This window comes from Stegodyphus dumicola, chromosome 8 (genome assembly GCF_044657685.1).
Source record: "Stegodyphus dumicola isolate Sdum_Otavi_A_Nest chromosome 8, ASM4465768v1".
In the NCBI taxonomy this organism is placed as follows: Eukaryota; Metazoa; Arthropoda; class Arachnida; order Araneae; family Eresidae; genus Stegodyphus; species Stegodyphus dumicola.
This window is the reverse complement of record NC_140775.1, coordinates 166774214-166798055: the sequence shown is the minus strand read 5'-3', so window position 1 is coordinate 166798055 and position 23842 is coordinate 166774214. Positions and strand designations below refer to the sequence as shown.

General features: G+C 32.7%; 1 protein-coding gene across 3 annotated transcripts in view; it reads left to right on the top strand.

The window, feature by feature from the left end:
- LOC118180382 (protein SSUH2 homolog) overlaps nt 1-23842 on the top strand; it is a 128717-nt gene that overhangs the window by 80638 nt on the left and 24237 nt on the right. For all 3 annotated transcript variants that reach the window (XM_085822703.1, XM_085822702.1, XM_085822701.1), the window contains exons 7-9: nt 13021-13208; nt 20662-20744; nt 23167-23259. In XM_085822703.1, the coding sequence (XP_085678829.1) occupies nt 13021-13208; nt 20662-20744; nt 23167-23259 (364 nt within the window). The remainder of the gene's footprint in view (nt 1-13020; nt 13209-20661; nt 20745-23166; nt 23260-23842) is intronic.

Genomic DNA, 23842 nt, shown 5'->3' with positions numbered 1-23842 from the left:
GGAACAACGCAATCTGCAACATTAACTGAATTAGATAATTTTAGCTTAGCTTATATTGTCCGTTATAGATTAAATGCGCATGCGTAAACGTATTACGTGCATATTAGCAGCCGTAAAGGTCTTACGCGCACGCGTAAAGGCCTATGCACGCGACGCATGTGCAGAAAGTTTGTAGCTTTGAGGTCCGGATTATGGGTGTCTGAAATTAGGGACTTTTGACTGTATGTATATACATACATACATAAATTCAAAATAAAGTAATTAAAAGTAAATTAAAAAGACTAATGATTTATATAAAGATGCAAAGTAATAAGCCAATAATTCATAATAATTTATAATAAGAAAACTTTCCATATACCATTTCCAAGAAACGTAAATTGAATTTAAAATCATGAATCATCCCTTGATTTCCATTACTTTTGTCGATAAAATGATTTTAAATTGAATTTGCGTTCCTTGGAGATGGTATATGGAAAGTTTTCTTATTATAAATTATTATGAGTTACATACATATACACATATCTATATATGTGCATTTGTAATATACAGTCAAAAGTCGTTAATTCGGACACCCATAATCCGGAATGATCGATAATCCAAACCTCAAAGCTAAAAACTTTCTGCGCATGCGCCGCGTTGACACATGCGGATAGGTGTTTACGCGTGCACGTAAGACCTTTTACGTCTGCGCATATGCGTGTGCGCAAGTGCAGAATACGTTTTCTCGTGTGCGTTTTATGTATAACGGACGGAATAAGCTAAAATTATCTAATTATCTATTTCAGTTAATGTTGATGATTGTGTTGTTCCTTAATTTTCGAATTAGATCCGGCTTATTATTTTTTGCAGACTGTAAGAGCAGTACTATAAAAGTAAACTTGAACTTTCGATTATATCAAATAGAATTTTCGATGCTGGAGCTCTCAAACGATCTACAAAACGAAAGTATGTTTCGATGTCCATCAAACAAAAAGTGGAATTGCTGCAAAAAATGGATAAAGACACGAAGACAGAGAGGTTAGTGAAAACGAAAAAATTTCGATTGACAAGTTAGTCGGTATTCTCGTCACAGCAATTACAGGACTTGAACAGCGGAACTTTGTAACTGAACAAGAAATTATGTCTGTTTATAGAATTAAAGAGAAAGTATTATCACATAAAACGAAGCAACTTAAACAACTTACATTTAAAGAAATGTTTAATAAAGTAAACAAATATTTATTAAGCTTTTTTTTTTTTTTTTTTTGTAAATTTTGATACCCTTTAGATCATAATTGTTTTTTATTTCATAAATTATGGTTTCATATTTTTAATTTTAGAATTTCTGCATGCCATCTTACGAGATTTAAACTGATGATCTATAATCCGGAAAAATCGATAATCCGGAATCGCCGAAGTCCCGACGAGTCCGGATTAACGACTTTTGACTGTATATGTCTAATGGGCCTATTTCATAATCTTTAGTCTGTCAAATAGCTCTTTGATAGTGAAAATTCCTTTTTTCCTTTCTTAAATTCTTAATCGTTTTGTCATGATAATTAGCCAGAAATTAATTAATTTCCATTCACTAGTATTTTCAAAAATATTTTAACAGACGGTTTCACTCAAATAAGAACTCCACAGAATACATCCCTCAAGAATTCCTAGTCCCACCCACTACCATAAATTACTTCACTAAGTCTTACCGACTGATATTATTCAAAGCCCATGCTGCCGCTAAAGAATTAGAACACTTTGCCCACTCCCCACTAGAAAGAACATATGTTAATTAATACTTTTTCTGTCCTTTATATCTTCATGTACATTCACTTTTCTTATTATATTTTTTATTTTTATTTTATTTTTGATTTGTTTTTACAAAGTTTGCATTATTTATCTTAAATTTTGTAATTTTCTAATGTTTATTTCAACTACTTTGAATTCTATTTCATAATGACAATTTCCAATGTTTAATTTTTACAAATAATATTGAACTCAAATGCATAAACACGAGGGTATTGGGGGACAGTTACTCGAGCATTATCGAAATTTTACTACAGAAATTGCTTTTCACTCAAAATTGAATTGGCTAAAATGCTTAATAAGTTCTTTGATTATCAGCATTGGTTCATAATCCCTTTTATTCGCGGAAATATTTGGCCTGACTTGAATTGCCGGTTTAGCTTAGCCTTATTGCTCGAGTAAAGACGAAACACCTTCGTATTTATTTATTAATTATTGTTCTTTGAACGGGAGTTGGTTTGTTCCCCTTAAAAAGTCAACTAATTTCCGATCAATGACAATAATTACATGCATTTAATTTAATTCTTGCCTTTAATTTATTCTTTTTGCAATTGAAATTTTGTTATTCATGATTTAATTCCAGTCCCCGTTAAAACATTTTTAAATATTAACTTTCAAGTTACTTCAAAACATCTTTCAAAATATAACTTAGTATGGATTCGCTCTTTTAAGATAATCCTACTATAATTAAACTTAGGAGATAATATAATCAATTCATCAATATTATGTGTATAATACACATATATATTACAAATGCACATAATACATGTGTGTATACCAAACACACATACTTATGTATATATATATAGTCCATCAATGGGCATCTGGATAAGATCACTGAACATTAGCAGTTCTATTTGAACACAAACCTCAGCGACCAGGCTGTCTGCATGGGTGTTTTTCTGCATTTGACATGTTCAAATAACCTAACCATACTGATGTAGATGCATATTGATAGACTATATGGTTATGAGGGTATGCATGCATATGCAACACACACGTGAATATGTAGCATGTTATATATGGTAATTATGTACATAAATGAAAACACACACATATATATATATTAATATGCACATGCTGATAAATGCATACACATTTAGGTATGTGTAAGTACCAGGTATGTATGTTAACTGTGTATGTGTATACATGTATGAAATATATAATATATATGAAAATTGTAGATTTAAATTCAAGTATTATATTAATTTGTATATTTTTTGCATTTGACATTTTATTCAAAAATACAAAACAGACGAAATATGATCATATTCCAATAACTGATGATTTTATAGAAAGAGTAATTCCCCTTGAAAAGTCTGAATCTTGGTATGAGATCAGGAATAACTGATCATATATTTTTCGTGGTTTCTATTTTTCTTTTTTAATATTTGAATTTCATAAAATAAGTTTAATATGTTTTCTATATTTTGATTTTCACAATTTTACAGCTTTTGCTAAGATTTAACTTTTAAAAAATGTCTTATTAAATTAGTATTTACTCTTTGTTTCCTAGAAGGTAATGAAAATTAATATTAGTAAATAATATATATATATATATATATATATATTATTTACTAATATTAATATATATATATATATATAATAATTTATTTCCTAAACAGTATTGATTAATTGATTATATTATCTCCTAAGTTTAATTAAAGTAGAATTATTTTAAAAGTGTGCATTCCTTTTGCTTAAACTTTTTTCTCATAAGAAATTATACCTGTATGGAGAAGTAAAGTCATATCTTTGGTCAGTTGACTATCATCTGTTGTCATATCAGTAAGATTGGTATACAATGGTATTTTTCAGAGGTTTGTTCTCTGCTGTTGGATAGAATATCTATATGAAGGTTCTGTTTTTAACTCCGCATACAATGACCATATTGACCAATTTTGCATAGAAAGTCCTTAATGAAGCCCCATCAGCAGCTGAGGGGTAAAAGCCACTGAATATTGGTAGTTTGGTCTAGGATTCGAGTCTCGGGGAATGAGCTGGCTGCACAGCCAGTTTTGTGGTTTTCCTCATGTGTAACATGGATCAGGGTCGCCACACTACCTTGAAAACTGGAAAAAGTCAAGGAATTTAAAAATTGACCCAAAAAGATGAGGGAAATGTCAGGGAATTTCATACGGTAAACCTCCTCCAAAAGAAAAATCACTTTCTTGACGAATTATGTATCAGATGAGTGTCATTCGGGCAACTGGTGTAAAGTCAATTTTCACAGCTCCAATCAGTTTGTCTTTTAGAAAAACAAAGCAAGTTTCCTACAACTTTTGGTTTCCAGTAACTTCAGTAATCGAGAGACTTCACATTCAGTGCATGTTTGAACGAAAGAAAATACCTTCCCATTCTCATATAAAACAAAATTGGTTTAATCCTAGTCTACGGTAATTACAGGTTTGGCAACATTATGATGAGTAGTAAACCAGACATTTATGATGAGCATTAAATGGGTCATTTTGATATTGGTTACAATTTTCAAAATCGGTCATCATTTCAGTCATCTAGGCTAACCATTTAATATAACTATATTTCCCAAAATATCGTTGATTATCGTAATTCAGTTTTTAATCTTTAAGTAATTAATTTCATTTTAATGTTATTCGTATCAATGGGGCATCTTCCTTCTAAATTTATTTATTATTAGTTAATAATACTTTAAAATTTCAAACAATTTTCTCTGGTGTGCTCTTGAAACTAATTCTATTGTATGATGACATACTGTCACGAAATTTAATGCACATATTTTTTGCTTATATATGCTGCTAAATAAATATTAAATACCTGAATGTGTTTTCAAATATTATTAAATAGATTACTTTCTTTCATGTAGCTGCAAAATGTCTGAAAAAAAAAAACATATTTTTTAATACAGATTGGGCAGATTCTATTCTCATTATTCGTCTTCAGCAGAGAAACAACTCCTGTTATTGTTATAATAGCCATGCTTTGGAAATTATATATATATGTCATATGTAATTGGAAATCTTTTGTGTTTTCAAGTGGTACCATAATTTACCTTTCAGCACAGCCAATGGGCACTACGCATATAGACTGGAATTTTCTTAAAACACACCTGGAAAACTCGGGAAATTTCATTCTTCTTTTTAAGTGGCAACCTTTGAAGATACAAGCCAGTTTCCCTTAAAAAGTCTTCCATAGGGACAGCCTTCCTTTCCATGTAGTGTGTAAGCAGAGCACGTAATAACGTCTTTTTTGATGTTATTTGTCCACACAGGCAAACAGCGCTAGCATAATTTTGCATAATCATATGATCTAAATCATATATACAGTCAAAACTCTTTAATCCGAACGTCCATAATCCGGAATGATGTATAATCCGGACCTCAAGCTACAAACTTTCTGCGCATGCGTCAACACATAATGCGTTAACGCATGCGCATAATACGTTTCCGCATGCGTGTTTAATGTATAATGGAGGGTATAAGCTAAGCTAAAATTATCTAATTATCTAATTCAGAAGTCAAACAACAAAAACCAGCGTTATATTTTCAAAATTTTTACAAGACTAGTTTCGATGGTTTTACCGAACCACCATCCTCAGCTGCAAAACCGCAAATGAACAAGATAGGAAATAATGATTAGATAAGATAAGAAAGCCTGGACAAGAATAAGCAAGTGGCACCATCTGTTGGTGAAACCAGAACTAAAAAATAATTTCTTTAAGGCCGAAGGCAAAGATGGATAGGAATTAGGATCGTTAACTAGAACAGAAAGATTTTTTTTGAATGTGAAATGCCTCTAGAAAATCCAGTTCTCCAATGGCAGGTGTTTTTTGAATAATTTTGCCAGAAGAAAAATTGAAAGTGTGATTTTCGGACCAACAATGTTGAGCAACAGAAGACTGTTGAGATGAGAATGTTTTAACTGCTTGATTAATAATGTTGGGTGAAAAGCCCCTGTCAATAGCTATTGTTTTTAAATAATTTAGTTCTTCATCAAGGGCTAGTTTGGAGGAGCAAACTTGAAGAGCATGGAAAACATAGGAATAAAATGAAGCTAACTTTTGTTTAGTCGGATGACATGATGTAAAGTGTGGTAGAAGGCAAACCGATGAAGGTTTACGGTAAACCGTAGTACTGAAGTTGGATGTGTTACATGTGACCAGAATGTCGAGAAACGGAAGAGAATTGCAAGTCTCAAGTTCAAAAGTGAACTGAATAGCAGGATCAATAGAATTCATTGTTGAAGGAACTTTATTTAAATCATCTTTATTACCTTCAAACAGGGTAAAAGTATCGTCTACGTAGCGGAACCATGCCGGGAAGTTTAAAGTTTCAAACAATTTTGATTCATAATAATGCATGTAGATATCAGCCAGGATGGGACTGAGGGGGCTTCCCATGGCTAATCCCTCAGTTTGTTTGTAATATTTATTTTGGAAAACAAAATTTGTTTGTTTCAAACAGAGTTGAGTGAGAGAAAGTAGCTCATCAATTTCGATGCAAGAGAAATGAAATTCACGAAGTCTGGTTTCTAGACATCTTAATGCCCCCTCCACTGGAACATTGGTGAATAATGATTTTACATCAAAAAAAACCATGAGTAAATTTCTAGGAGAAATGTTTTTAACCTTTTTTATAAACTCTATTCAATTTTTTATGGTGTAAATGTTATTGTCTAATAGAGTTGAAAATCTAGAAACTAAGTATTTAGCTAAGGGATATGAGGCAGTACCTAAATTTGATACAATAGGGCGGAAAGGAATAGCACTTTTAGGAATTTGGGGAAGAGCATATAATCTGGCACAATTCGCAACAGATAGGATAAGTGAATGTATTAAGTTGGTTGAAATGATTTGTGAAGATTTGATCGCAGTTTTCATTTTGACAAGTCCGAAGGTGAAGGATCTTTAGGGATTGGATTATATGGTCCTTCGTTTAAGAGCTTAGTGACACCATCGATGTAAGTGTTCTTATCCATGACGACTATCTGGCCACCTTTGTCGGCATTTAAAATGATAATATCCAGGTTAGAATGAATTTCGTGCATTGTAGCTCTTTCTCTCGAAGTTAGATTTGGTTTCAAAGGTTTATTATTGAATTTCACATTATGAGCGATAAGATGCCTAATCATATCTTTCTGTGAATCTGAAACCTTACTGAACTTGAAAGGTTTTTTGATTGGAGCCAAAATCTTTGGAATCGAGTGTTTACAGGTTTGTGAGAAGTTAAAATTATATTTTAGAATTCTCTCTTGCTCTTCTGAAAGACTAACACTAGAAATATTAACTATGGGCTTGATGTTTACTATGGGAAGACTTTCTGAACTACTTGAACTGGAAGACTGTAAAAGAAGTTTTTCAAATTTAACTGCAAGGGTGTTTTTATTACGGTTAACTCCATTCTCCGTTCTATACCAAGACTTTTGTTCAAGTGCAGTGAATTTTGGATATGAATTAGTGAGTTCCAGATGAAGCTTATAGAGTTCATGTTCAATTTTGGACAATTGTTGACGTGTATCCCTTATGATGGACAGAAGTAAGGCAAGCTTGCAATTTAACAGAATTCTTGAAACGCGACTGGAAGGTTTTTGATTAGATTTCATTTGAATAAAATTGGGAACCAATTTTTTACATTTACATTTAACCAAGATTCAGAAATGTTTGCCATTTCAGGCGTAATTTAGTGAAACAATTAATGGATGAAGGCATGATAAACAATGCAGAAAATCGAACTAAATTAACTAAGGAATAATAAAACACACACAAAACAGCAGAAAAATCCCTCCCTGAAACGAACAGAAAATGAAACGTGTGTAACCAAAATGCATAAAATCAGACAAGCAAAGCACAATATCCAAATATACGAAACATAAACAGCGCGTAAGACCTTTACGGCTGCGAATATGCATGTGTGCATGCACATAATATGTTTACGCATGCGCGTTTAATGTATAACGGATGGTATAAGCTAAGCTAAAATTATCTAATTCAGTTAATGTTGCATATTGCATTGTTCCTTAATCTTTGAATTGGATCCGGCTTATTATTTTTGCAGACTGTTAGAGCAGTTTTATAAAAGTAAGCTTGAACTTTCGATTATGTCAAATAGAATTTCCGATATATATTTACTAATATGTAAAGGATCTACAAAGCGAAAGTATGTTTCGAAGTCCATTAAACAAAAAGTGGAATTGCTGCAAAAAATGGATAAAGGCATATCCTTTGATTCTCTAATCATTCCAAAATATGTTTATCAATTTCACGCTGCTCTGCGGTGGGTGGGTGGATGACGTGGCACGCAATGAACTAGAAGTTGATCTGTCAGCACTATCCTTATCTTCAGGGTAGATTTTATTTTATTCAGATTATAATTCCTTACTAAATATATCATTTCAATGTACTCTGATCTGATTTAAGTCAAATTCCTCGTCATTATAAATATCACGAATACACATCAAATAGTTTTCTGGTTGCAATTTTCTAATTTCGACTATGTGTAATGTATGCTTTACGCATGCGCGCATTGAAAGAAATGTCTAATAAAGTTAACAAATAAATATAAAGCTTTAAAGCTTTTTTTATTTTTATTTTTTTTTATTAATTTTAATACCCTTTAGATCATAATTGCTCTTTATTTCATAAATTATGGTTTCATATTTTAAATTTTATAATTTCTGTATGCCAACTTACCAGATTTAAACTGGTGATCTATAATCTGGAATCACCGAAGTCCCGACGAAAGTTTAAAGACTTTTGACTGTATTATCTAATTTTATCTATATTATCTAATTTATCTCATTTCGTATTTTACTGTTAGATTGAATTCCTTTTCAGCATAAGTCTCTTGTTTATTTAAATTAAGAATGAAATTGCCATCATGAATTAATTATGAGAAATACTATTTTAATAACATTTGTAAGCTCAGTATTCCTCTTATTCCTTTGCATAATGAAAATACATGCTAAATTGCTGTAGAAGTTACCTGTGTTTAGTGAAGAAGTAACCATCTGTATTTTGACAGGATACCTACCTGTTAATTACAAATCCAGTCTTCATATGAAAAACATAAATAAAAATCAGAATATTTAGATTACAACCTAGACGCAGAGGGCTATATGCCCAAGGGAAAAGGGGCTTCCTGGAGGACTTTTTAAGGAGAATTGTTTGGTATTCACGTTACACATGAGCACACTTTCAGCCAGCTAATTCACTGAAATGTGAACAGAACCCAGCTATCAGAGTTCATCAGTTTTACCACTCCACATCTGATGGGTCTATATGAATAAATAAACAAAGTTTAATAAATCCACTTGAAATTTTATGATATATTAGCATTCATTTCACTAAATTTTCAGTGTTATCAAAAATTCATTTTTTCTTTATATTTTACATTTTTTATTGTAATTTTGTATTTAATATTGCTGTCTGAAATATACAGAATGAAATACAATATAATGAAAATATAATAAACAAAGTCTGTTTTTAACAAAAAGAAAATGTTAAAAAAAAACACTAAAGGAAAAAACTATTATCACAAAAATGCAAGAAGGAGCAAGGAACAGTGATGTAGTTGAAAAATGAAATACTTAAAATAGAATGGGAGGGAACAATTAATAATAATAATAAAAACTAAATAAGAATACTAATAAGAAAAAGGGAAAAGAAGCCAATATCACAAAAATTCAAGGGGATATGTTTGATATATAAATATAAGCTGTTACACAATTTTTGCAAAAAACTTTGTACGAATTGCCAACTTATGCAAGAAACAAGTGGTCAGCATTATTTTCAAGCCTAAGTTGAAATTGTTAATCGATACATGTAATTCTGAGCTACATTCAGTTTGAAAACAAACAAAAACTGATTAGCGTATGAGCTGATTTTAGGTGTACCTAGAAGGTATTTGCTATGGAGACATTTTCATTATAAAGCAGTGTTTGTCAAAGTTAATATGCCACCATTCAACAATTACTTCAGCTATAAAATTTGAACTTCATTAGTTTCCCTAGTTTAGGAAAAAGAGACAGTAGAAAAGAAAATTCCTTTGTATTTACTAGTCTTTTATCTGAAAATTAACAAAGGCAGCTTCCAAAGGAAAGGTTTCAAAACAGCAGTAGTTTACATTGGCAGCTAAAAGAGGGTTGGAAATCCATTCAGATTACCCATCCTTTTAAGTGAAAACTTGCCAAACTTTATCGTCTCTTAAGTTGAGTTTTAATTCTTTATTGAACAAATAATAAAGATTGGCATAATTAAAGGTGCATTCAAATGGTTTTGGTACTCCTCCATATTTGAATTTTTATTTTCTATAAGCCATTAAATGAGAAAATATAATAAGGCCAGGTTTTCGGATTTTAAATTCCCAAATTTAATTTCATCAAATATATAATTCTTAATGATTTTTCCATGAAAAATAGAAATAGGATGATGTAAAAACTTAAAATTTTGAAAGCTTAAAAGTTAAATTAATATAGTAGAGTCCCAAAATCTCAACATAATGTGGACTAAGTGTCTGTCGAGTATCCGAAAAATTGAGTTTTGCGGAATAAGGGTAGGTTTTTCAGAACTCTTAATATTTAACTGTAAATTACTCTAGACATTTGTAGCACAATATTGGACATGGAAAAATACAGCATACAATTAAATTAATGTTGATTTCTTTAAGTAAAGTTCTAGCACAATAGGAGTCATTAAAAGAACAAATACCCTAAGATAATTTATTAAAAAAGCTTACATTATTAGTATTTCTTGGAAGAAAAATTATTAGTATTTCTTGGTATAAAAATATCATGGGGTGGTAGATTGTTGTTTCTCACACTCATTCCATCGTCGTCAGCTTCGTCCTGTAAGCAACAGAGTAACAAACAACCACGAACAAAGGATATTTTGTTACTCTGTCACTTACAGGACGAAGTTTTGTTGCTCTGTCGCTTTCTCTGTCATCAAAACGATAGATGCACTTTGTTCTTCCATGTAATGGAGCATTTTTTCAGTCCTTCAATATGGGTCATTATTTTAGCTTTTGTGTTGTCTTCAATCTCTTCTTTTTTTAATTCATCTTCATTTTTATTCACATTGACTTTTAGCTGTGCAACTATTTCTGCGTGTCCTAAAATTTCACCATGGTTTTCTTCTTCTTCAACATCACCATCAGAAACTTCTTCACAGTCTAATTATCTTAAGTAAGTCATTTATTTCACAATATCCTTTCTCTTCTCCACTTTCGTGAAATTCGTTCCTCGGTGGACCAGCAACTTTTTTCAGGAACGAACGAGGCTTATCTACTCAATTTCACTTCAAGAACATGCTATCCATCCAATATATATATTTTCTTAAGTTTCTCGATCATATAAAACACCCTTTACTCCTAGGACAAAAGATGAAAGAAGTTTACGTCTCTATTTTTTCTTTGATGCCTCCAAAACATTCTGGTCCATCGGCTGACACAGTGAAGTTACATTAGGAGGGAGAAACATATCTCTTGTGCCTTTGTCGCCTACCTTAGTAGATTTTTTTATTTTAAAAACTTTTCTACTGATGGAATGAACTGCTGATGAAACCAATCATTAAATACTGTTCCATTCATCCGTACGTTTCACTAATTTCGGTACCAAACAGGAAGATCATAGTTGGCTTCGGTCTCATTAGTATACTTTTTTTTAAACGCCTGCTTATTTTTTTTTTTATTTGCCTATAAGCATTAGTTTGAGCTTATGCTGCCTGTTGCGTTGCTGCAAGCTGAGAGTTTGACTCTCTCTTTACTTCTTTCATAGTCAGGAGCTGATTTTTCTTCCCTGGATGCCAGGGTAGCATTCAAAATTCAGACTGGTTTCATCACAGTTATAAATTGTCTCTCCAGATATACCCTCCTTTTCAATTAGTTTGTGGAAGTTGTCTTTGAATATTGTAGCATTTTCCAAGTTAGCAGATAGCTGTTCCCCACAAATTTTTAATTGTCTGATGCCATACCACTTTTTCTATTCGTTGAGTTAACCAACACTAGCAGTAAATCCAAGGTCGCCTTCTTGAAATTCATCATAAAATTTTAGGGCTTCCTGTCATAAAATTGATCCTGAAATAGGCGTTCTCTTTGCTGTTTGAACCAAAAATTAAGCATCTCACTCATATTTTCATATTCACCGCCTTGCATACTTTTTCTTTCCTTTAAACTAACCGTACATGCTCTTTTCATACGCCGTGACTCAATTTTGGAATCGACTCGGATTTCACAGAATATCAAAAGTTCCCAAAGATGGTTTAGCGCTTATACCTCTGGATATGAACTGAGAAACAATACTCCCAATGAACTGGTGTGAGCTTAGTTTACAATAAGATGCAGTCACAGATTTTCAGACAAGTCTCCTAATGTTCACAACAATAGAAATGAATGTGAGCCAATAGCCAGCTGCTGCCTGACTTTCGTCATATCCTCAAAAAAAAGCAAACAGTGTGTTACCAAGTATTACAACATATCTTGAAACTTGATAGGCAGTTCCAAGAATTAATGACACAAGCTACCATTTCCTCCATGGCATGTATTTCAAGAATGTAAAAGAGTTTTTTTTTTACAAACTTGATCATTCAAGTTCAAAAGCAGTGGCAAATTATGTTAGAAGTTTAAGCAAAAGGTGAAGGAATTCATATGTCAGGTTTATAATTTTAAGCTGTTTGTAAAATGCATTATAAAATTAGAAACACAGCAATTTTCTGAAAGTAAAAGAGTAAAATGCATTGCAGGACAGTGCAAAAGATGCCACTCATAGGAAGTTCAGGAAAAAATATAGATGTTGTAGGAGATGCTGAATCACACACAACTTAAATGATTTGGAATCTCTAATAAAACCTAAGCAAGGACCTTTAATTAGAGTCAATATGCAAAGCTCTTTCTCTCAAAATAAAGTGACAGAGCATTCTATATTGACTCTTAACTAAATGTTCTTATTTGTAATGCATGTTCTTATCTAAGAGAACTTAACAGTGTCTCATATTGAAATACTAAATGTAGTTAAGTTCAGTTTACTTCTCTTTCTTAATTAGATGGTAGGGAATGCAAGATTTTATTCTGTTATTTTTAATTGTTAGTACAAAACAATGTATATTTATAAAAATAATTTTGCATGTTTTCTTATTTGTGCACTCTGTCATTTAGTATTTTAGTACTTTTTCAGTATTATATATGTTTGAGTATTATATATCTGGGTTTTAGTTTTATGCCCCCTCCCTTCCTTCAAGAATTTATGCTTACATGAACAAGTTTTTAATAGGGCAGTCTATTGATGGGCCAATGAATGGACCTGCTCCTGCACCATGGGATGTTGTGGCCCTTCCTCCCAAGGAGTTTTCAGATTCAAAAGCCAAAATAGAAGTTCCTCACACTGCGTTTGTGAAACCATGTCATACTTGCGTTGGAAATGGGAGAGTTCGTTGTGAAACATGCCATGGAAATGGGCGGGTATAATAAGATTTTTTAATTCATAGTGCAGCATACATTACAACCAATGTATTTTGGCTGACATTTGATTAGATTAGAGTATTTCAAATCTTTACTAGCCTTTTAACTTCCTAATTATTATGATCTAGAACAAGTGAGCTTCATGTGAGTTAAAAAAATAAACAAATTTTTTAAAGGCAGTGTATTAAAGCCTATTTATTAAATGTAGTTAATTTGATCAAATCATTTTATATATGTAGCATTTTGTATGATTCTGTTTAGCAGGTCATAAATTATGTATAAATTGCATTCTTTTTACAAGTAATTTTATGAATTAAATATTTGATCAAGAGTATTATTTTCTAATAAGAATAATAATTCTTCTGCAAGTCAAAAATGTTAACTTTATAAAGTTATATAAATTAACCCATAAAATTTCAGCTAGCTTCGAAGTATTATAAAAGCAATATTGCTATTCTAAATAATAAGATTACGTAAAATGAAATCAATGTATATGTTACTGTGAAAGAGGGAATCTGGAGGATATCGTCATTCTCCAATGAATGTCAACATTCACATAATCACTTGGTGTATTTCCAGAATATTTGCTAAATATCCTTATTTCTCACCCCTGCAAATGTCAACATTTGCCATGCACTAATGGTGAATGCTGAATAAAAATATTTTTGTTATGTTTCTAAATCATTATTAAAACTTATTTTCATATATGTCAAAATAGGAAAAAGCTTAAGTAACAGCACATGTAAATAAACCGTTGAACATAAAAAAGAATGCTACATTCTGAATGAGAAAAAATAATACCAATAATGAATTTATTTAATTAAGTAATTGACCTTATACAATCTTATTTATTACAAGAACAAACGGTGATATTATGATTGTATAAGAATATAATTAAATATTTGGTCTTTCGCTGACATATTTGGCGAACATCCACTCTCTTAGTCATTCTTGCCTTACATTATCTTAGCCATACACACACTTTTGCCTTCCATAATCTGGAAGCCAGCGAGTGAGCTTGTCAAAAAGCGAAGACATAGATTATGATGACATAGATTATGACAGACATTATGATGAGGGGATGTGTTACAATTGGTCATTGGAGGTTAGTAAAAAATGCGAGACTAGTACTTTTGAGTAATGAAAAAAAAATCATTTAATATATCACCATCATTTTAAATGCATTGAGTCAGGTAGATTCCTTATGTCCATACCTTTTTCCATGTTTTCATTGTGGGAATTTGATTGATTAATGTGATTGATGTGAAAAATCTGAAATGCAACTATATACTCTGGATTCTCTTTTTACATGTTATTTTAATGCAGTTTTGAAATAACATGCATGAGCTATGTGTTTATTTTACTTTATGAATAGTACTAATGGAGTTTTTATTTGTTTTGTTCTTTGAGAATAGAAATAATTAAGGGAAAAGGATTTTATCGATATTATTTAAACTATTTCTGTATTATTTTTAGTCAATATTTCTTTTGAATTAATTACTGCATTTTCTGCTTATCTGTTTATAAAATTTTGCAATTATTATTTTGTATCATTTGAAAATGTTTTACAGATTATGTTTTTCAAAGAAAACTATAGCAGAAATTAATTTCTTAGAACATTTAGAATTTTGTAAACATCAAATGCATTAAAAATGGAAGACTTATCAAATTAATTTTTTTTAAATTTATATTTAATAAATTTGGGCATTTATATTTTATTGCATATTAGCTAATGGGTCAAGCCCTGTAAAATGTTATTTTGTTTTTGAGTTAATATCAAATTAATGCTTTTATTTGATGCTAGTTTTTCAAATATTATGCAGTTGTGTCATGGGCAGCTAAGAAATGCATAAAATTTATGAACATTTAATTTTCTTCTAAAGAATGAACTTTTCAATGGACAATGAAAGTATGATAATATGGTGTTTTGGGGATTATGTAGGAAAAAAAGATCAACAAGTGTTAGGCACAGAACTAGATCTGCCCATCTCAGATAATTTGAAAGTGATTCAACTCAAAGAGGAAATTATGAACACGGATGAAAATTGCAGAAATTTCCATTTTAGGTGAAGTTTTCAAACATCCTCTTTAGGAAATCTTCAAAGCGACGAAGGTACACATTTACATACAATCAACTAAATTGCTTATTGCAAAAATTCAAGAATTCCTTCAAACCAGGAAAGAGAGCCAAACCCATATAGTGAAAATTGCATTAATATCAGAAGCAATCCACCAGTTGCAGAACTTCCTTACAGAATGAATCCTGCAAAATGAGAATTGTTAAAAAAAAATAATTAGATTCTCTCCTGCCTAGTGGTATAATTGAAGAATGTGAATCTCCATATGCCAGTCTTGTTGTATTATTGCCTAAACCAAAGAGCAACACAAGACTTTGCATTGAGAGTCGCAAACAAAATGCCACTACTATTGCAGACACATACTCCTTATCACACATGGATGATCTCGCAGAAGTCAACGACCTATATGTCAACCATCGATCTTAAATCAGAGTATCATCAGGTCAAAATAGATGAAGTTGATCAAGATAAAACAGCCATCATTTGCCCATTTGGGACATATGAGTATTTACGCATACGTTTCGGATTACGAAATGCACCTGCAACTTTTCAATGCCTGATTGACAGATTTAGAGCAGACCTAAAAGGTGTGTTTGCTGTGTCTTATTTAGACGATGTCATTATCAAAGACTTTTGACTAGCATATAAGCAACTTACAAATTGTTTTCGAGAGCCTTTCTTTGTTTAAACTGCATGCTAACAGAGAAAAATGTCATTTTGCATGTGGAGCAAAATATTTAGGTCACTGGATAACCATAAATAGAATTGAAGTGGATCCTGAAAAAGTTTCCTCAACTCAGAGAATCCTTATTACAAGCAGTTTGAAGAAAGTTCAGTCCTTGCAAGACTAGGAAGTATGTTCCAAACTTTGTGAACATTGCAAGGTCACTTAGTAACCTTACAAAAAAGAATGTACAATGGATTTGAGGTCCTGAACAACAAAAAGCTTTTGAAGAATTGAAGAAAAGATTAATAATACCACTGGTGTTATAACAACCAGATGGTTCAAAGCTGTTTTGTATCCACACAGATGGTAGCAGCTATGTTCTATGAGCAGTTCTTACTCAAGGAGAAAGCCCAAAGGAACACATTATTGAGTGTGGCAGTTGTTTGCTCATTCCAGCCAAACAAAATTACTCCACTACTGAACATGAAGCACTTGCAGTAGTTCAGGCTGTGGAAAAATTTTGAGGTTACATCGAAAACCAAGAAATAATTATAGCATCTGACCACCAACCGTTAGAATGGCTTATTAGTATCAAGTCTTCAAAAGATGAAAACTTTGTAAACTGAATTAGTAGGGGTTCCTTATTAATCATGGTATTCTGTATCGTTACTTACCTGAAGTAGAAACAGAGGAAACCCAACTCGTAGTTCCTAAATTATCCACGAAAGAAACAAGTGCTACAATAGCACCATGATGCTCCATTTGCTGGACACTATAGGGCCGAAGGAACTTTCAGTGAAGTTTCCTGTAGATACTGTTTTCCAGGGATGTGCAAATAAATCTCTGAATATGTTGAAAATTGTCCAGAATGTAACTGATACCAACCAACTAATCAGAAGCCATCCAGTCTTCTTAGAACTCCAATTTATGCCCACAAGGTTGAAACTGTGGCTATTGATTTTTTTGGACCTCTTCCAGATACCTCGTCTGGTAAGAAATGAAGTTTTACCATAGAAGATATCAGTACAAAGTGGGTAGAACTGTTTGCGCTTGAAGAAGCAACAGCTGTAAACTGCACCAAAATGTTAGTGGAAGAAGTCTTTCTACAATATAGACTTCCATGTAGATTAGTGATAACGGGCCACAATTCATAAGTGCCGTTATGCGAAAAACTTGCAGTGTTCTCAAAATTAAGCAAGACCTTATTTCTGTGTTTCATCTCTAAGCAAACCCATCTAAACGTAAGAATAGGGATCTAAAACCCTGTCTCGCTTACAGATGTGAGATGAACACGACTTCTGGGAAGAAAAACTGCCTAGGATTTGTGTTTTAATGAACACTGATAACACTAAACATGCAGCAGCTTTTTTGCAGTTTGATAGAGAATCAAGAACAACAGATGATGTTACCCATAACATAGGAACACTAATCGACAATGATAACTTCATGGCTGAAATAACTCCTCCATGTCTCCAGAGATTTGCCTGGTTAACTGCAGAGATTGAAGACTATGTCAAGCAGGAACAAAAGAAGCAAAAAGCATACTATGATCATCAATGACTAAAGTCTTTCTGCAAACCAAGTGACAGAATATGGGTCACACTACATCCTATTAGCAGCTCACAAAATAAAAAAAGTTGAAAATTCATGTCTAAATATGAAGGATCTTATTTAGTGATCACCAACTGACTATGTGTGACATTGCTGACCTAGCTAACACAAATGAAGTCCATGGGACTTACCACAGCTCAGTCTTACATGCTTATGAACTGCCCTTTTCAAGAGATATTGAGGCTCATCAGCGGCCGAGTGGTAAAGACGCCGAACACTGGATGTTCAGTCCAAGGTTCGAATCCCACAAAGAGGCTGGCTGCATGGGCATTTTTGTGGTTTTCTTCATGTGTAACCTGTATACAAGCCAGTTTCCCTTAGAAAGGTCTACCCCAAAGGCAGTCCCTCCCTGTAAACAGATAGCCATTGTGTGCTTTGCCATAATTGAATAATCCAATCCAATCCAATTCAAGATAGTGAGAATGTGGTACGAGCCGGAGAGGGAGTCTGTAACCACATAACTTTCAAGCATGCCACATAGCAACCATCAGATGGGATCACGGCCTAAGATATAATGCCTTCTCAGTCAGTATGTTAGAGTCAACTAGTTAAACATGGTATTCTGCCGTGAGAGTTAGTATGTAACTTGAATGTTTAAAATATTCTTACCTTAAAAGTTTTGTACGTATAAATTTTATGTCCCTAGCTGTGATGTCCTTAATTGTGTTTCGTAATTAAAAATAACTAGAACTCAAGTGTTCTTTTGTGTACATAGTATTTCTTTCTTAATGAAGAAGCTTTCTTAATCAACTGTTAACACTAATAGAATTCTGGCATCCTGGTTATAAAAAGACTTTGTCTTACCAGTATTTTAAATGCTTCCTCTTTCCAACACACTTTACACTTACAAACAATTAAGTCTTCTTCGTGATTCAAACTCAGGCCCAGTGATACAGCAACCAGTGTTGCTAACATGTATGCCTGTCAGGATGGCAATTTCTATGAACAGTAGAATAGTTTTCAATCTGGAAAAACTACAGCATCTTTTTCCGTCAATGTAAGGTTGAAAATAGTAAGCATATTTTATGTTTTGCAATAAAAGAACTGAAAAGATTTTCACTAGATGAAGAAACATAGACTCTGTGCATGTAGGAAATGTAAATTATATGCACATGTGAAGATGGGTGATAACCATTTCTCTGCAAAACTGAAACCTTGAAATTCTTATTTTTGGCCAAGGTCATGACTGTAAGCTGATGCATACCAAATAAAAAATTGTATTCTTCAAATACTTTTGATACTATCGATTCAAGTATGTTGACTTTTCAGTATTCAGTAGTAACTTAAATTCAAGTATGTTAACTGCCCTCCTAAAGTTAAGGAACAGCGTGTTTTTCAAAGCTTACCATTACAAAAATGTCAGTGTTGTTTAAATTCATAGTTTATATGCATGATAGTAATGAAGTTTAAGAAAATATATGCAAAAACAATAGCTACCACTTTGATTTTATAGAAATTAATACTTATATAGAGTTGGAGAAAAAAATGCAGAATTGTAAGTTTTTTTCATGAGTGTTTGATCTTTAGTTTTATTGACATTATCCAGGAGGGTCTATCAATGTCCAGGAGAAGTCATTTGCCCAATTCGTTGAGGTGGCAAGCGATCGGATGAATGGAAATGAGGATGTTGCAAGCGGATGCTGCTAGACATCTCAATGTCTCTCGTACTGTTGTCCATCAACTATGGAATGAATTTGAATCTGAGGCTTCTCTGTGTAGAAGACATGTTCCAGGCAGACAAGAGTTACAACACCTGCAGGAGACTGTAATTTATCTCTTTTGGCCTGAAGGAGGAGCAACATTACTGTGCATGAGCTCACTGCAGATTATTTAGTAACAACAATAACAAGAATCTCACCTACTACAGTGTGCAGACTGTTGTACAATGTAAGTCTGCAAGATGGCCAGTTTTTTGTATCATCTTAACCCAAGGACATAGAGGTGCCTATTTATGTTGAGCAAGGGAACACATACCCTGGACCAGTAAACAATGGGCATCTGTTCTCTTCATAAACAAGTCCAGGCTCACATTGGAGAGTGATTCAAGTCATCAGCTGATCTGGAGGGAGCAACACACCAGATGCACACAATCCCACATAGTGGAAAGAAGCAGTTACAGAGGTGGTGGAATAATGGTTTGGGCTGGAAATCTGCCGGCCGTCACACTAACCTGCACGTGTTCCGTAGAGGAACTTTGACTTGTGTGAGATATAGAGATGAAGTCCTTGATCAGTATGTCTGCCCATATGCTGCTGCGATTGGGCCTGCATTTCTTCTAATGGATGACAGTATGTGACTGCACTGAGCTCAGGTTGCTGAAGAATGTCTTAAGGGCCATGACATGGAGCAGATGGAATGGCCAGTTCAATCCCCAGACTTGAATCCGACTACCAAGATCTTTAGGACTGACTACCTTGGAGACAGGTTGTTACTTAAATTCCTCCTCGAAGGTTGTTAGATAGACCTTGAGCAAGGATTACTCTGTGTCTAGTCATTTCTTTCCTTTTCATTTATCAACAACTTAATTAACAGCATGGAACGTGGCTGCTGCCAATGTATTGCAGCTGGGGTAGACACATTTATTATTAGAACCCATTTTTGTTATGTTACCGCCATGTTTTTTTACTAAAAAAACTGTGATGTACTGTTTCTTCTAGACGATTTCTCTGCCAATAGTGTAATTTTTTGTTGTAATTCAGATTTGTGTTGAACTTTCGAAACATTCTATGCTGCGTTTATTGACGAAATGTTTGTTTTGTGAACAACATGTCCTCTAAATTTCTTGTTTCTGTGTTGCTTCAATCTCAAATTAGACACAAAAACACATACTGTTCCTTAACGTTTGGAGGGTGGTGTAGTTTGTGTGTACAGTAGAAGATTCATACTAATGAGATGTCAGATAAATTGTTAAAAATTAATGTGGTAATTGAGACTTATTTTAAAATTAAATTTTAATATTCTGCCAGTTTATGAAAGTTTTGCAGTGTATTATGCAGTTGCAATTTTGTAAATTTAAAATAGCCTTGTACTTTTTTTTATTTTTTTTTATATTGTGGCTCTAAATAATTGAGCTTATTAAAATACTGTTTCTTTTTAGCGTCAGTGTACATGGTGTAAAGGACGTGGTAGGAGGGAACAGAACGATATATGCACTTCTTGCAATGGGACCGGCTTTGATCGGTAAGACAATCCTCAAATTTCTATGAATTATCTATTATCTTTTAAAATAATGTATGAAGGTGAATCATTAAATATATCTTTTTATGCATGAACAAACAACATATACACAATATTGTCTTGAAATATTGTGTAACACATACCCAGTATCATCTAATGAACATATACACTGTATTGTGTAGAGCAAACAATATATACATGGAATATTATGGAATTGGTTCCATATAGCTTAGCTATATTAATTAAAAGTGGACAATTCACCGTATTTTAATATATATATCTTGAATATTCTAAATGAAACGGTCTTTTGTTGCGGAAGGGGGAGGGTATGTAGATTTTTTTGACAAACTTGCAGATATTATGGATGGATGAGGTGCATTTCTCGGTAACTGGGAATAATATAAACTCCAAGAACTGCTGAAAAAATCCTCATGATATGGCACCAACACCTTTAAATGAAACTAAAGTGACTCTTTGGTAGTGCAGCATCGCCAGCATATTTGTTCACGGTCCATACTTCTTCAAAGAGGTCACTTCCATAGGTATAAACACATGCTCTATCATTAATGCTCAGTATAGTACAGCGTTGTAAAATTATGTAATTTCAGAATTGCAACATCAAAATGTCATTTATGATATTGTATAGATTCAAGATAGTGCTCCTCCACGTGTCGCCACATGTGTTAAGCAAGAGCTGCAATAGCACTTTGGAGATAAGCATCATCTCCCATAATTTTGGAGTTCCATGGCCATTGTGATCCTCCAACCTAACACCAGTGGATTTCTGTTTCTGAGGTTATCTGATATATAAGGTGTACATATCAAATCTGCAAGATTTGTCAGAGCTAGAAGATGCCATAAATGAAGAAGTTATGCAGATTCCTTCTGCAATGTTACATTCATTATTGTTGTCAAAAATCTTCTGCATGCATTTGACTGCAATAGAAACATTAAAAACTTGTAATTTCAGTAAAAGCTTTTTTCTCTTTCCTCTGTTTTGTTGTCATTGGTCATTTATAATGGATGCTCTTTGCAGATATTTTAGGCAGGCAATTTCATTATACATATATCTTTTCAATGCCATTTATGGTTTTCATTAAGCCAATCAATTTGCCCGGGAAAAACGTGGGTGTTGCTATTAGATAATTTTGAAATTCTTTCACTGTAACCATAACCATGAGAGCTCTTATTGTTTTAAATCATCACAATTTCAAACACTGCCTTTAAATAACAGTATCTGAGATTTCACTTTGATTGGTTGAGCAGATATACTGCTAGAAATTCATTTTTCTATGACCACCATGTATATAAGCTATTTGAAAGATACTGTCTGTCTACGGTAAGAACAGCTCCCGCCATGGTGTCTGGCGGGTGGAGCAACAGGGCTAGTATATTTCAAATAGGGATGAACCCAGAGTTGCTTTATTGTTATTTTGTTTTGGGTGATTGTTGGCTGAAGGGTTTATCATTCGTCTTCTCGGTTTCATTCCAGCTGCACGCATCTTTTCTTAAGTCTTATATTATTACTATTAGCTATTTTTATTCTCGTTGTTATATATTTTGTACTGATATTTGTTCAAATTTTCTTCTATTTAGCTTGATTTTCGTAGTGCTTTGTTAATCACCAATTTTTTAAAATGCCCTTCCAATTTAAGAAAGTTCAGCGTATAAAGTCTCAGGCACGTCAAATCGTGTACAATGTTGCAGAATTTTGCGCTTCTGAAGCTTCGGCAAACTCTTTAGTAGTTCCTCTTCCTCAAGTTTTGAAGATAACATCGCAAGCTACTGGAGTATCGGAGTATACAATTTAAAAATTAAGCACGAAGTATCAACAATGGGTGAAAATAAACTTCTAAATACACCTGAAAAGAAACGTAAGAGCAAACAAATAAACAAAAAAGAAGCAAAATAATAGCATGAGTTTTTTTAAATGTAAAAATTAAAATTTTTCTTCAAAAATAAGGACGGATTTTTAAATTTATTTCCCTACAAGTTATTTTGATATATTTTTACTCGTACATCTAGAAGCATGGCAAATTCAGCAACTTGTACCTCACACGGCAAAATCAAAGGCCATTTCTTGACTGCAAAAGCTTTATCTACGCCATTGAATTTTAATTTTCAGAAATTGGATGTCGGGGTTGATGCAAAGGGTCAACGAGCATTTTACTTGAAACTAAAACAAAATGTGAATATCGCCAAATCATCTTTAAATGCGCCAAGGTGGCAAACTGAGAAGTAAATCTTCAAGACTCCCCTACGAAAAATGGGTAAGGGCTCGTTTTTACGGTAACAGACAGCTGCAGACAAACTGGCGAAAGCTGTTCTTACTATAGACAGACAGTATTATCCATGCTAAATTGTTAAATAAAGATACATGGAAATATGTGTGGCCTTTTTTACATGTTTGTTTTTAATATTATAGATGTTTCCACTGCAGTGGATCAGGACAAGTAAAATGTAAAACGTGTAATAGTAAAGGAAATCTGAAAGGCTATGTTGAACTTACGGTTACTTGGTAAGTAGTTAAAATATGTAATTAAAATAAATGTATTATTCTGTTACAGTTAAATCTAATATACATACAAGGTTTATTTGGAAAGTAACTTTACTATTACTATACTTTGAAAATACTGATTTTAGCAACAGTAGATTGCTTTTCCAATTTTCCCTAAATTTTGTATCTCAGTGCTTCACTAAATTCTAAAAAATTTTGCCAAACTGGCTGTGGCACCAGCCTAGACCAGCCAGACCTATCATTTAATATTTATTCTTAATACTCATATTATTAAAAAAAAGATGGAGAAAATTATTCTTCAGAAGTACATTGTTAAAATATTAGAAGATAAAACGGAAACTAGTGGGAACGTTTATTTGTTTATTGAAATAAATAAACTTTGAAAAGGTGCTAAGAAGAAGGAAATTGACATAAATTAGTTAAAATATATGGAAAATTTTCAAGTTAAAAAGATGAATAAAAAAACATTTTGTTGTTTGTTATAACTTTTTTGCAGCTTCTAATGTTTAGTTATACTAATAGCATTTTAGAATCATTATCAAAAATTATAACTGTTATAAAGTGTTCTTAGTGCTTTCTTAAA